Genomic DNA, 15,791 nt, shown 5'->3' with positions numbered 1-15,791 from the left:
TGTAATGTTCACAAGACCATCGCCAAGCAGCTTGGTGAGAAGGTGATAAAAGTTGGTGCGATTATTCGCAAATGGAAGAAACACGAAAGAACTGTCAATCTCCCTCGGCCTGGGGCCCCATGCAAGATCTCATCTCGTGGAGTTGCAATGATCATGAGAATGGTGAGGAATCAGCCCAGAACTACACGGGAGGATCTTGTCAATGATCTCAAGGCAGCTGCGACCATAGTCACCAAAAAACAGTTGGTAACACACTACGCCGTGAAGGACTGAAATCCTGCGGCGCCCGTCAAGGTCCCCTGCTCAAGAAAGCACATATACATGCCCATCTGAAGTTTGCTAATGAAAATCATCACAACACGCTGCCCCTCTGGCGTGTTGATGCACAGCGTGGTGCAATGCGCATGCATCATGGCAGCTAACAAGTAAACCCGTAAAAACAAAGTTTTTCACTCTAAATCCTTTATATGCGTGGCGGCTAGAGTTCTCTCGTCCTCTGGCTTGAGATGGCTGCAATCTATGGGTCAGATGATTGTCTGCCAGTATTAAGCAATTGGTAATTAAATATTTAATTAGTTTTCCCTAAACTGTGTAAAATTTTGGAAAAAAATTTCACGAAAATGTATTGTCACACACAACGAGTCTGTGTGGAAAATGTCAGCTCGATTGGATCAAGGGAAGTGGGTTAAAAAACGAGCGAAAGATTTGCACGGTCCTAACCAAGCAAGCGAACTTAATATAAAGGATTTAAAAATATATTCGCCTGTGGAGGACGCGGGGATCGATCCCGCGACCTTTGGCATGGGAAGCGAGGGCGCTACTAACTGCACTACTCCACCACGGCCTGTGGAGGGGTTACGCTCTGGGCTCTTGCACTGTGATGTTCAGCCAAAGCCATGAATGCGTTCTATTTGAATATATGTAAAATAAAATAATTTTGCCTAAAAAGTGTAAAATTTTGGGAATTTTTTTTCACGAACAATAATTGTCTGGCACAACGAGTCTGTGTGGAAAATGTCAGCTCGATTGGATCACGGGAAGTGGGTTAAAAAACGACCGAAAGATTTGCACGGTCCTAAGCAAGCAAGCAAGCACGCGAACTTAATATAAAGGATTTAAAAAGACTGACGGCCGCTCCTCAAGGCTTTTCAGAACAACCAGAAGTGTACTTCCCCAAGTAGATCCCATTGTCCGAAGAAGTTATTTGTTTTCAAGGTCGACTTTGCCAGAAGACAACATAAAAGCCTTCCGTAATTACATACCCATTGACTGGCCCAATCACACAGTCATGCAATCACACGTTCACTTGTCCACTCACTCACCCACTTATACACCCACTAACTCATTCACCCACCCTCCCACTCGCCCACTCATTCACCCATCCTCCCACTCGCCTACTCTCTCACACACACTTCAGAATCACTTCCCTGACTCATGCAAACTGGGCTAACAAACTATTTTTAAAGGACGATCCCGCCGGCAATTGTGGGCAAGTTTTTTGTCGTTGGCCCTCCCCAACTCTTTGCCTGCCATGAGACCCAGCAACAAAAATAACAAGAAAAGCCATTTTTTAGAAATGGCAAAAAAGAAAAATCTATATTTCAAGAGCCACTACAATGCAGGTCATTACAAGACGTGTGCATGTGTCTTGCAATTCTTTGGCAGCGTACTTAGCCAACCGTGTTAATCATAGATGCGGGAGAAGGAAATCAAACTAAATACAATGATCATCAGTTTTAATGAAATTAGTTTGTTAATCTCAATTATTTAACAGCACATAAGTCTAGTGGCTTCCTAACCAAACCGGATCAGTCTTGCACTCAGACGGCAGCTGGTGGGATGCGTTGTGCATGGCTTGTACGAGTGACAGAACTGGCGAGACCTGCATTTCTGTATGGTGGTGTTTTTTGCAATCGGGTTGATGGGTTACATTTGGAAGGCATGTTTTAAATTCTGCATGAAGTTCATTTTTGTTTTTTTTTTCATGCGTCAATCGGTGCCCTGGACACCCTTTAGTTAATGAGAGGTTCCATCTGGGGGACATTTCCCAGGTGAATTTCTTTTTTTACCACAAACCACCCTCATTGCTTTGGAAACGGTGATCGTCTTGCATGCGGTTAACTTGCATAGGGGGTAAAAACAAGTCAGCTCAGCTTGTGAAAAAATCAAATTAATCCGTTAAGGAGCACAGAGTTGTGTGATGGGAGCAAATGTCGTTCTAGCAAAGACAACTCGCCCACCACTCGCACCAAATATAATTTATTTCAACGGTTCCTCTACTTTTTATTCATTTATTTACGATGTACATATTTTTCATGTTATATATTAATTGCGTGTTGTTTCACTTTATTTTTCCCATTCAGTGTTAGCTGCTTAGGTCGTGATGGGTTTTTTTCAATTTTTGTTCTATGCCCTTTCTACGGTCACCGTCCTGCTGTAGCATGCACCGATGCCTAATTTAGTGAGGGTGATAGTGAGGGAAAAAAGTATTTGATCCCCTGCTGATTTTGTACGTTTGCCCACTGACAAAGAAATTATCAGTCTATAATTTTAATGGTATGTTTGTTTGAACAGTGAGAGACAGAATAACAACAACAAAAATCCAGAAAACACATGTCAAAAATGTTAAAAGTTGATTTGCATTTTAATGAGAGAAATAAGTATTTGACCCCCTCTCAATCAGAAAGATTTCTGGCTTCCAGGTGTCTTTTTTACAGGTAACGAGCTGATATTAGGAGCCACACTCTTAAAGGGAGTGCTCCTAATCTCAGCGTGTTACCTGCATAAAATACACCTGTTCACAGAAGCAATCAATCAGATTCCTAACTCTCCACCATGGCCAAGACCAAAGAGCTCTCCAAGGATGTCAGGGACAAGATTCTAGACCTACCCAAGGCTGTAATGTTCACAAGACCATCGCCAAGCAGCTTGGTGAGAAGGTGATAAAAGTTGGTGCGATTATTCGCAAATGGAAGAAACACAAAAGAACTGTCAATCTCCCTCGGCCTGGGGCCCCATGCAAGATCTCATCTCGTGGAGTTGCAATGATCATGAGAACGGTGAGGAATCAGCCCAGAACTACACGGGAGGATCTTGTCAATGATCTCAAGGCAGCTGCGACCATAGTCACCAAAAAAACAGTTGGTAACACACTGCGCCGTGAAGGACTGAAATCCTGCGGCGCCCGCAAGGTCCCCTACTCAAGAAAGCACATATACATGGCCATCTGAAGTTTGCCAATGAAAATCATCACAACACGCTGCCCCTCTGGCGTGTTGATGCACAGCGTGGTGCAATGCGCAGGCATCATGGCAGCTAAAAAAGACTGACGGCCGCTCCTCAAGGCGTTTCAGAACAACCAGAAGTGTACTTCCCCAAGTAGATCCCATTGTCCGAAGAAGTTATTTGTTTTCAAGGGCGACTTTGCCAGAAGACAACATAAAAGCGTTCCGTAATTACATACCCATTGACTGGCCCAATCACACAGTCATGCAATCACACGTTCACTTGTCCACTCACTCACCCACGTATACACCGACGCACTCATTCACCCACCCTTCCACTCGCCCACCCTCCCACTCGCCCACTCATTCACCCATCCTCCCACTCGCCTACTCTCTCACACACACTTCAGAATCACTTCCCTGACTCATGCAAACTGGGCTAACAAACTCTTTTTAAAGGACGATCCCGCCGGCAATTGTGGGCAAGCTTTTTTGTCGTTGGCCCTCCCCAACTCTTTGCCTGCCATGAGACCCAGCAACAAAAATAACAAGAAAAGCCATTTTTTAGAAATGGCAAAAAAGAAAAATCTATATTTCAAGAGCCACTACAATGCAGGTCATTACAAGACGTGTGCATGTGTCTTGCAATTCTTTGGCAGCGTACTTAGCCAACCGTGTTAATCATAGATGCGGGAGAAGGAAATCAAACTAAATACAATGATCATCAGTTTTAATGAAATTAGTTTGTTAATCTCGATTATTTAACAGCACATAAGTCTAGTGGCTTCCTAACCAAACCGGATCAGTCTTGCACTCAGACGGCAGCTGGTGGAATGCGTTGTGCATGGCTTGTACGAGTGACAGAACTGGCGAGACCTGCATTTCTGTATGGTGGTGTTTTTTGCATTCGGGTTGATGGGTTACATTTTGAAGGCATGTTTTAAATTCTGCATGAAGCTCATTTTTGTTTTTTTTCCCATGCGTCAATCGGTGCCCTGGACACCCTTTAGTTAATGAGAGGTTCCATCTGGGGGACATTTCCCAGGTGAATATCTTTTATTACCACAAACCACCATCATTGCTTTGGAAACGGTGATCGTCTTGCATTCGGTTAACTTGTATAGGGGGTAAAAACAAGTCAGCTCAGCTTGTGAAAAAATTAAATTAATCCGTTAAGGAGCACAGAGTTGTGTGATGGGAGCAAATGTCGTTCTAACAAAGACAATTCGCCCACCACTCGCACCAAATATAATTTATTTCAACGGTTCCTCTACTTTTTATTCATTTATTTACGATGTACATATTTTTCATGTTATATATTAATTGCGTGTTGTTTCACTTTTTTTTCCCCATTCAGTGTTAGCTGCTTAGGTCGTGATGGGTTTTTTTCAATTATTGTTCTATGTCCTCTCTACGGTCACGGTCCTGCTGTAGCATGCACCGATGCCTACTTTAGTGAGGGTGATAGTGAGGGAAAAAAGTATTTGATCCCCTGCTGATTTTGTACGTTTGCCCACTGACAAAGAAATTATTTGTGTTTGATCCCCTGCTGACTTTGTACGTTTGTGTTCACAGATGTTGCAGTGGTGAGGGGCGGGCGTGGGGGTAGCGCGTGGGGGGGTGGGGGGAGAGGAGGAGGGGTGACGTGGTAATGTCACAGCGTTGGGGGAGCGTGCGTGGAGACGTCACCACGTCCATGTCGCGGCAGCAGATAACTTGAACAGCTCGGACATTGTTGGTGCCTTTTGTGTTTGGCGCCATCTCTTTAATTGTTTATTAATTTGTAGATTTAATTTGCTTGGCAGTGGCTGTGTAGATTATTTGGTCCTCGTGTTTAATTAATGAACAGAGTTGCAGGATGCAGTGAGCACTACATTGTTGTTTGTGTTTTTATTGTATAATCGACTATACAAGAGTTACAACGCCAATGTCGTACGCGTACATTTTTACTTTTTTAAATTAATATTATTACTGTATCGCTCCCACAATGCATGACACCACCTATGGACAAACACATCCCAGTTCACCATTGCTAATCACTGCACTCCTACACTATAGTCACACTCCTCTGCCAGGGTGAATACATCCATGTTAGCTTCACACATACACAGAGCAATATCTATTCCCCCCCACCCCTATGGTTGTTTACGCCCCCCCCCCTCCGTTGTGATGGAGAGCCACCAGCCAGTCACGGGCGTGGCACTGCGTGTGACGGTGACGAGGGTGGCGAGCGCCGTGCGTCGTGGCGTCTGCCCTGTTCACGTTCACATCTCTCAGGACGCACCACTCAGATCCACGATCCTCACTGAGTCATCCCACACTGCCAGCCCAGGATGTAGGGATTGAGTGAAGGTTTGGTGAAATGAGTGCAACGGCGCCATGGAGTCGGCGCTGTAAAACGACAGCAGCCCCGCGTCCCAGTCCAGATGAACCCCAACTCTCAGAAAAGGCTCCGGCACCGACAGTGAGGTCGCTACCCCACCATGCATCACTGAGAAGCTGTTGCCATCTTTCTGGAGACACCAGGAGACGTAACTCACTCCCAGGACACATTCACTACCACTCCCTCTCCGTGGGATCGTCCCGTACGCGACTCCAACCCGACACAGCCTCGCGCTCCCCACGTCCACCTCCCAGTAGTGCTGACCCGACGAGAAGCTCTCAGAGCACAGGGCTTGTGGCCAGTACTCAAAGCGGTGTGGGTGATGGGTCGACCCTGGGGACACCGCTCCATGTCACCGTCCTGAGGTCCGAGGAAATCTGGAGGTCGTCGTGGGCTGAGTTTGTGTCCAGAGTTGGTGAGCGTCCATCTGTGGTATGGACAGCGACGACGCTCGCACAGCGGTCACGGCGATGCGTGTGCAGTAGCGGCACAAGCAGTGCCTGAGCAGTGCACGTGGCGCGTACACACACATGCTGGTGTTGTGTTGTCTGTTGTGTTGTTGTGGTTATACCGCAGTGTATGATACATTGATACGTAACACTGTGACTATCACGTGTATTACAAATGCATACATGACTAATATTCATTAGTATTTGTATACACAAATTAATATTCGTTAGTGTTAGTGTACATACACTAATATTCGTAAGTATCTGTGTACACGTGTAGTGACTTCGCTCATGTCACTGTATTGTGCGGGCCTAAGAGGGGCACGGCATGCGATGTACTCACATCGCGGACATCACGTATGTAGCAACATCGTGAATACTTTTTGGTTCTTTGGTTAAAGTCGCGTAGGAAGAAGATTAATAGCTCACGACGTTTCGATCGCAACACAAGCAATCGTCATCAGGTGGACAACCAGAGCAAGAAAAAACTGCTGAAATAGGTTTTCTTGCTGTGGTTGTCCCACCTGATGACAATTGCTTGTGTTGCGATCGAAACGTCGTGATCTATTAATTTTCTACCTACGTTACTTTATTGAAAGAACCAAAGAGTATGGATCCCTGCAGTCACAAAAGCTTCAAATCAAGATTTAACATCGTGAATGTCACCGAGCAATGCCGGCTCCAGCAAGGCACGGCATGCGATGATTGTCATCGCGGACACCCTGTAGGTGGGTGTAGTACCAGCCCTAGTGAGGGCTTGGTGAGCGCTGGATAGCGCAATGGTACCACGCGTGGCATGCAGTGCTGCCTCCTACCGGAGGAAGTGGGAGAGTGTCAGCCAAGGTACAAGGTTACCCCTGGGTCATGGCACTGGTTGACCCTAAGGCATGTGACCGGTAAAGTCTACATGGGGCCCCAGGTAGGGGCTAGAGGGTGGTCACGGGCCGGGGTGGAAAGATCCTACGGGAAGCGTCGAGAGAGAGCTAGGACTCTCTCGAGTTGGGCGTGGCCAAAGGCGGGGCTGGCCACGACCCGGGAGCATATTAGCGGGGTCCCTACAGGGACCGAGGTTTAGTGTTGCTACCGTCATCTGAAAATCTATGTTCACGTCGAAGAAGAGTCTCCAACACGTGGACCCGGACCCGAGCCTAGGTCCGATCCATTGTAGCTAACTCCCAGTGTGTAAATGTAGTTAGCCGGGTGGTCCACCACCCTAGGCTGTTATCTGGTAAAGGGTCAGCTACCCCTTTGTGTATTACGTGTTGGTGTAATAAATGTGTTGCCTCTAAGAAGTATGTCTGCGACTCAGTTGAATCCACTACACACGTACTAATATCCGTTAGTATATGTGTACATATACTAGTATTCGTTAGTTATAGTGTACAAATTCATATTCGTTAGTATCTGTGTACACATACAGGTATTCGTTTGCATTAGTGTACACATACTCATCAGAGTAGCAGCACAATCTCCGATAGCCTAAAATCGGTACTAGCTAGAGGGCTGAATTTTATTTTGCTGTCACCCCCAAACACATCCCAGTGGATGATATAATTGTCCAGGTAGATGTATCCCTCAAGGCTTGGGAGATATACCAGCAGACGTGGCAAGATCTGAAATTGCTACCATCCTTAAACATGCTAAGAAACCCATTAGTAACATCAGAAAAGACGAGCGCTCTGAACTCGCCAAATTGAAAAAGAGAGAGGACATAGTCTTCCTCTCAGCCTACAATATCAATGCTACTGTCATCATGGATAAAACCACATACAACAACAACATCCAGGCAGTTACATCAAAATTTAAAAAGATCCTACTAACTGCCTGGCTACAAAAACCAACAATATCATTAACAATTCGACTTCTCTAATCAAACCATTCAAGTGGCTCTCCTTAAAACCTTCTGCTACTAGACCACCCAGATTCTATGGTCTTCCAAAAATCCATAAAGAAGGTACTCCACTTCGGCCCATCGTTACCACTATCAACTCACCTACCTACAAACTGGCCCGATTTCTGTCTGAGACCTTGCTTACATTCACGGGCAAGACTACCTCAATAGTACTTAACTCAGCTCACTTGGTCTCTCTAATCAAGGGCATCTCCCTGTCTCCAGATTTGCTTGTCAGCTTTGATGTAGTCTCTCTGTTCACCAAGGTCCCTGTGCCTGACACCTTAGCAATAATTGAAGACTTGGTCCAACATGGACTAAATCCTGATGTACCAACTTTGGTTAGGCACTGCCTTACCAACACTTTACCTGAAATGGTACTTTCTACAAAAAAAATGAAGGTACCCCATGGGTTCCCCCTTATCACCAGTGATAGCGAATGTTTTCATGGCGAAATTTGAAACAGATGCCATCCAGACATCCACCCTATGTCCTTCCTTGTGGAAGACATACGTGGATGAACAGTGGTGATGATGCCAGCACCACGATGTGAACGCCACTCTCACAGCGTCTCTCTACAAACAAGACGCCTGTACCAAAGCCGCCACAGCCTCGTACACTCTCACATCGACGCACAGACATTGTGTGTCACAGCCTCGCACACTCTCACATCTACGCACCCACATTGTGTGTCACAGCCTCGCACACTCTCACATCCACACACAGACATTGTGTATCACAGCCTCGCACACTCTCACACCTACACACACAGACATTGTGTGTCACAGCCTCGCACACTCTCACATCCACGCACAGATATTGTGTGTCACAGCCTCGCACACTCTCACACCCACACACACACATTGTGTGTCACAGCCTCGCACACTCTCACACCCACACACACATACATTGTGTGTCACAGCCTCGCACACTCTGACACCACGCACACACATTGTGTGTCTCAGCCTCGCACACTCTCACACCCACACACAGACATTGTGTGTCACAGCCTCGCACACTCCACACCCACGCACAGACATTGTGCGTCTCAGCCTCGCACACTCTCACACCCACGCACAGACATTGTGTGGCTCAGCCTCGCACATTCTCACATCCACACACACATATTGTGTGTCACAGCCTCGCACACTCTCACACCCACACACACACATTGTGTGTCACAGCCTCGCACACTCTCACACCCACACACACAGACATTGTGTGTCACAGCCTCGCACACTCTCACATTCACACACACATTGTGTGTCACTCCGCTGCTGGATGAGCGCCTTCTCGCGCCATGCGTGTCCTTGTTGGGGATCGTGAGCGTAGACATCCAGATGATTTGGGTGCTGCTCTAAATATCCACGTGATGAGCAACTTCGTAGAGCTGTCATTTGTGATAGTCAGGTCGCTTCCGAAAAAAGAGCGATAGGGTTCAGTGGGTTCCTTACCTGGTAAAATAAATGAAATGTTCATAAAGGCGGGGAGCACATAAGTGCAGGGCAACAGCGAGACACGGGGGTGCAATACTGAGGAACTCACAGACGAGAGGCAGGAGTCTGTGCATGGCCCTTTCAAGGGACCGGATCGTGGTGGCGTCCAGTGAAGTGGGAGGTGGGGGTGCAGATTCCTTTGGGATCTCTCTCCTGGGACAACCACCAACAGCATCACACAGCCTCGTTTAACCACAGCATTGGAACACTCAGCATCCATAGCAAACACAGCAAGTGTCTAACACATAGACCGTGTCTCAGACACAGCCCGTGTCTCACACACAGACAGTGTCTCACACATAGCCCGTGTCTCACACATAGACCGTGTCTCTCACACAGCCAGTGTCTTACACACAGCCCGTGTCTCACACATAGCCCGTGTGTCACACACAACCTGTGTCTCACACACACCCAGTGTCTCACACACAGCCCGTGTCTCGCACGCAGCCCGTGTCTCACACACAGCCCGTGTCTCACACAGCCAGTATATCACGCACAGCCTGTGTCTCACACACATCCCGCGTTTCACACACAGTTCATGTCTCACACAGAGACAGTATCTCACACAGTCAGTGTCTAACACCCACAGCCCGTGTGTCTAACACACAGAGCCCGTGTGTCTAACACACACAGCCCGTGTGTCTAACACACACATCATGTGTTGTGAGTGTTTAGCCGTGAAACGTTAATGATCTGTACCTGCGCGTCTCCTCCAGGTGCCCCTGTGAAAGAGAGAGAGATCATGAGTGAAGTCTCTACCCTTGGACCACAAGCCCCCCTGCCACTGCCCGCTCTGTTGTTCTGGACACCCAAACGGCGTCTCCACAGAGTCTCTCCCCACCTGCAGGAAGGCGAGCGAGTCCCTCTCGTGCAGCAGAGTGCGCAGGCGAGCGGCCGCCGCCTGGAGCTCGCTGATCTCCTGCTCGTGACGAGCAATTTCTTCCTCGATCCGGGACAGCAGTTCGCGCTCCTTCACGGCCAGGCGACGTAGAGCCTCCCTCTCATCCTCGTCCAGAGCCTTCCTTAGGCGGGTGAAATTGCCCGTGATGCGACCCCTGATCCCGGCCACCGATTCCTGCTGAGACGCGGGGACCACGGTTGGCTCCCTGAGCCATGAGCCACTCCGTGTGTGCGTGTAGGCGCCGTGGTGGCTCGGAGATGTTGACTCTTTCACCTGGTATACAGCAGGTCGGGGTTTGATACTGACCCTGACGCCTGTTGTATATTTGGAGTTCGTACGCTCTGTGGTTGTGTGGATTTTTCTCTGGGTCCTCCGGTTTTTGCCTCCACATTTAAGTTCAACGTAGTGCGTTGAGAGTATTTGCCTGCTACCAGTTTCCACATTACATTCAGCCAGTTTGTTGGGCTATCATTGGTAATAGCCAGGTCGCGTCTGGAAAGAACTACACAGCTCATTCCTGGTGAAATAAAAAATATTTTAGTCTATTGGTCTCTATGGGTCTCTATGTCTCTCTCTGGGTCTCTCTGTATCTCTATTTCCGCTTATGTATCTCTATGCATGTCTAGGTATCTCATTTGGTCTGGTATCTAGATCTATGGGTGTCTATGTATCGATATATGTACATTTGGCTGCTGCTATAAATTTGCACGTGATAATGATGATGTCAACCACTTGGTGGAGCGTTAATTTGTCATAGCCATGTCACTGGTAAAATAGTAAAATTATATTCCCTAGTGGTGCAACATGCCCCAGTGACGAGGCGCCCATGGAACTGAGACGACCCATGCCATGGGGACAGGAGGGGTGCGGCTCTTTTCTTGTTTCTCCCCTACAGGGCGCTGGGGTCGTGGATTTTGAGACTCGGACACACAGGGTCCGGTGGGGCCCCCCTCCTGAGTCCGACGAGATGTGTGGCGAGATGTTAACTTCCCCGCCTGGTATACAGGGATCGTGGCTTCGACCACGACCCTGATGCCTGCGTGGATTTTTCTCCGAGTCATCTGGCTTTTCACTCCACATCTCGAATCTGTGTAAACCAGGTCGGGTTTTCCCACAAGTCCGACTCGGGTTTAGAGTTCAAGGCATTTGTTTTCTGCAGAGACCAAGAGTGTCTCCGGGATCAAGCAAGCGTTTAGAGTACTGTATTTAGTGTCCTTGGCTGCTATCAATTTCCACCTGATAAGCCATTTAATTGAGCTATCATTCGTGATATTCAGGTTCCTTCTGCAAAAGAGCTACAAGGCTCAGTGGGGTCTTACCTGGTAAAATCAAAATAGTTGAGTCTATGGGTCTCTATATATCATTATTTGTCACTATGGATCTCTATATGTCTCGATGTATCTCTATGTGTCCCTACCTATTACTTTGTCCTTATATATCTCTATGGGTCTATATATCTCTATGTATCCCTATGTATGTCTGTGGGTCTGTAGGTATTTATTTGGGTCTCTTTGTACCTCTCTTCATCCCTATGTATCTCTATGGGTCTGCTGCTATATATTTCCACGTGATGATGATGTCAGCCACTTTGTTGAGCTGCTATTGTTTGTGGCAGCCAGGGTAGCTTCTGAAAAATCTACACAGCTCAGTGGGGCCTAACCTGGTAAAATAACAAGTATAACCCGTAAAAACAAAGTTTTTTCACTATAAATCCTTTATATGCGTGGCGGCTAGAGTCCTCTCGTCCTCTGGCTTGAGATGGCTGCCACCTATGGGTCAGATGATTGTCTGCAGTATTAAACAATTGGTAATTAAATATTTAATTTGTTTTCCCTAAACAGTGTAAAATTTTTGAAAAAAAATTTCACGAACATTAATTGTCTCGCACAACAAGTCTGTGTGCAAAATGTCAGCTCGATTGGATCACGGGAAGTGGGTTAAAAAACGACCGAAAGATTTGCACGGTCGTAAGCAAGCAAGCAAGCACGCAAGCACGCAAGCAAGCAAGCAAGCGAACTTAATATAAAGGATTTAAAAATAGTTGTAATTTAAATAAACTCTGGTGACGTGATTAGGGACGGCATGAGGTGCAGCTGTGCCCTATTCGTGCCTCTGCATCCATGCCGGTGCGCGACCTCCAGTGCAGTGCAACAGCTGCACCGCAGCTCCACCCCGACAATCCGTGGCACTCTCTACATCTTTTTTTGCCACAGGAGTGGAAGATGCAATGCCGAGTAACCCGACCTTGCGGCAGACTCGCCGATGTAGTTATCGAATGCGGTAAACGTGTAGTTAATGTTGAGTTCGAAAATAAATGATAGGGTTAGGAAACATCAAACTTATGAAGTTTACTTGAATTAATTTTCATCTCCATGACTTCCGCGCTGGGTGGAGGTCACAGGAGTCAAAGAGCCAGACTCGGACACGGTACCTTCGCCTCCTTGCGAGCTGCCTCCATCTGCTTCACGGACTCCTCCACCTCCTTCCTCTTCTCCTCAACCGCTCGCGTCTCCTCTTGTACGTGTGTCTGTAGTGAGAGACGAGACGTCACCAGGGGGAGACTCCAGCCCCCTGAGCCACCCCTCACACCGCCCTTCCCTCCACACTGACCCCTTCACAGCGAAGGCCCTCATCTCCACGTTGCCTTTGTACGGCGACTGAGACGGGGGTACGGGGAGTAAGCAAGCTGATGCCTCGTTGTATCAGCAGCCAGTGGGAGCCTGCTGGCTTAGTGTCCGTACCGACTCGGACCCATGGGCCCATGTGCCCACAGCTGTCTAGTTTTAAAGATAAATCTACTAGAATTGTTTCTCAGGTGGCTGTGATATCATCCTCAAATATCTATCCAATTAATTACTTTATACGGCAATTATATTTAATGAAAGCCTAGGATTCAGTACATCCTGAGGCTCTTTCCTGAAATGCAAACCAGAGATTAGCAGAGACAAAGATTCAATAGGGAGAGCATGAACACACGATAGTTTTTTTTTATCAGATGTTATGTAGCCGAGTGACAGCATTGGTCAGATCGTGTTATGGTGTCTCGCGCTGAGGGCCTCACCTTCCGTGTCTCATGCTCGTCCTTCAGTGTCAGGACCTTGTGTCCTGCGTGTTCACCTGTGATAGTGCAGGTAGAGCAGACCAGGCTGCTGTCTACTGTGCAGTAGAATTCCAGCTCCCTGCTGTGATTAGGGCATCTTCTCTCATCCAAGCTCGCAGAGGGATCCACCACAGCGTGGTCTCTCAACCTGGGATTCCCTAGGTGAGGCCTAAAGTGAGAAAAACAGTATGACATCTCGCATCTCAGGCAAGTCTTCACTGCAGGAGTCTGGCCATCACTGCAGATGTCACACACGACAGCCGTGGCCATCGCGTCTCCAACTCTGAGCTGCTCTGCCAGGTTGTCGAGGGCCACGTTCCTCTTCAGCTGGGGTCGCACAGGGAAGGTCGCTCGGCACTGTGGGCAGCTGAAGCTGCTCGCTGTCTTCCAGGCGGCCTCCAGGCACCGGAGGCAGAACGAGTGTCCACAGCTGAGCGTGGAGGGGCAGACGAACGTGCCCAGGCAGATGGAGCAACGCATCTCACTATCCACACTCTCACTGGGCGTCGCACTAGCCATGACTCATAGGCTTCGCTGAGATCGCTCACTGTGTGGCTCAGAGAGACGCTGAACCAGGACCTCTTATAGCGACAGCGAAGAAGGAAGTAACATACTAAAATGTTTCATTGTCGTCACTGACATCACGAGACACTGCCTGGAATGTGAAACCATGCCCCTAGGTACGCAACAGCAGCCTCAAGGTGAACACGGATATTGTACACACATTGACATTTAAAGAAAGGAGTGTTGTTAATATAAATCGGCGTGGCTCAGCTGCTGTGGCTCATTCATGTGATGAGTATCGAGAGATAAACCCATCTTTCCAGAGCTCAGCGCACAATTTGGTGTCTCTGGTAAGAAAGAGCAATTGATTGGGTGCCACCGTGGCTACGATATGTTATATCGCTCGCATTATGGCTGCTTTATATTTAAAGTCTTTCTCTCTCTCCCCTTGGTCGTGGGAATATGTATCTGGGTCCTCCGGTGTACCCTCCATTTAGAATCCATATCACGGATTCATAGCATTTGGCTGAAATCAATTTCCATATAAGCCACTTCATTGTAATAGCCAGGTCGCTTCTGACAAAGAGCCACATAGCACAGTGAGCCTTGCCTGGTAACATTAAAACTAGTTTTTGTAGTTGTAGATATCTCATGATGTGCTGTAATTCCATCGCAGTCTAATTACTCCAAGGTGACGAGATTCTTGAATGTCATTGTGGCATCCGAGATGGAATTTGTAGCCTCCCGTGACCCATCCTGGAATCTTGAGCCTTTTGCCAGCAGTTTGAATTTATCACCAACTCTACCTGCCTCCATCACCCAATGCTGGCGATGACACCATCTCTCACTCTCACCTTGTCCGAGATAGGAGATTCCCATTCCGACCATTCCCAGCCACACCCACCACCTATTTCACCTGCGTTGTTTCATATTCGCATGATCAGCTATTGTACACGCGTCCTCCATCCGTCTTTCTACATCCCCCTCCCCTCCCAAAGTGGTCCGGGCTTTGCTCATCACACCACCTCTAGCGTGTTGAGGCACAGTGTGGTGCGATGCACAGGCATCTTGGCAGCTAAACAAAGCCTGATGGCTGCTCTTCAAGGTTTATCAGAAGAACCATAAGTTAAATTCCCTGAGTCGAGCGCATTGAGCTAAACAGTTATTTTTAAAGGGGGTTTCGGCTGGCAGATATCTTCAAATAATTACACAAGTACACAAAGACAAATATTTCCTGATTAAACAGACTGTTGGGGCAAGTGCTGTTAGCGAGCACCTATGAAGGCCGGCACTGCACACAAGGGGGTGGGTGGCCAGCACCACGCCCGGCCGCCTTTGTCTCTCTAGTGGCGATGTTTTTACACACCACACCAGGTACTCATTTGAGGCTGAGTTGACCTCGGGGAGGCCCAGTACCAGTTCAGTTAATCGTCACTGGTGTTGGCCGTGAGCAGAAATTAAACTCAGGTGTCCAGGTTCATAGCACAGCATGCTAACCACAACAATTACACACCCACTCACACACACTCACTCGCCCACACGCTCTGGTGGCTTACTAACTGAACCGGATGAGTTTTGCGTTCAGGTGACAGCGGGTGGATGCGTTGTGCATGGCTCGTACGAGTGCCAGAACCGGCGAGATCTGTATTTCTGGATGGGGGTGTTTTTGTTGCAATCAAGTTGATGGGTTGCATTTTGAAGGCATTTTTTTTCAATCTCCATGATGCTCATTGTTTATTTTTGCCATGCGTCAATCGGTACCCTGGGCACCCACTGCTGCTAATGAGGTTCCACCTTGAGGGACATTTCCCAGATGAAATATTTTCATATTTTTTACCACACT

General features: G+C 47.7%; 1 protein-coding gene across 1 annotated transcript; it reads right to left on the bottom strand.

Annotated features, from left to right (window-relative positions):
* Positions 1-254: 254 nt before the first annotated feature.
* On the bottom strand, positions 255-13,963 carry LOC121852101 (tripartite motif-containing protein 65-like). Its single transcript, XM_042346203.1, has 7 exons — positions 13,406-13,963; positions 12,776-12,871; positions 10,285-10,617; positions 10,143-10,165; positions 9,493-9,596; positions 5,509-5,940; positions 255-418 (listed from the first exon to the last, which is right to left on the bottom strand). Exons 1-7 carry the CDS (start codon positions 13,961-13,963, stop codon positions 255-257), a joined length of 1,710 nt encoding a protein of 569 aa, XP_042202137.1.
* Between the last annotated feature and the right edge of the window lie 1,828 nt (positions 13,964-15,791).

This window comes from Callorhinchus milii, unplaced genomic scaffold (assembly GCF_018977255.1).
Source record: "Callorhinchus milii isolate IMCB2004 unplaced genomic scaffold, IMCB_Cmil_1.0 Scaffold411, whole genome shotgun sequence".
In the NCBI taxonomy this organism is placed as follows: domain Eukaryota; kingdom Metazoa; phylum Chordata; class Chondrichthyes; order Chimaeriformes; family Callorhinchidae; genus Callorhinchus; species Callorhinchus milii.
The sequence above is the reverse complement of the archived record's forward strand: the minus strand, read 5'-3'. Positions and strand labels throughout refer to the sequence as shown.

Excerpts from the sequence above, each read along its gene's own strand:
- LOC121852101 (XM_042346203.1), bottom strand. The coding sequence starts at position 13,963 with ATGGCTAGTGCGACGCCCAGTGAGAGTGTGGATAGTGAGATGCGTTGC. Across the intron at positions 12,872-13,405 it reads ACGAGCATGAGACACGGAAG|ACACACGTACAAGAGGAGAC; the intron begins GTGAGGCCCTCA and ends CTCTCACTACAG. Across the intron at positions 10,166-10,284 it reads ACTCGCTCGCCTTCCTGCAG|GGGCACCTGGAGGAGACGCG; the intron begins GTGGGGAGAGAC and ends TCTCTTTCACAG.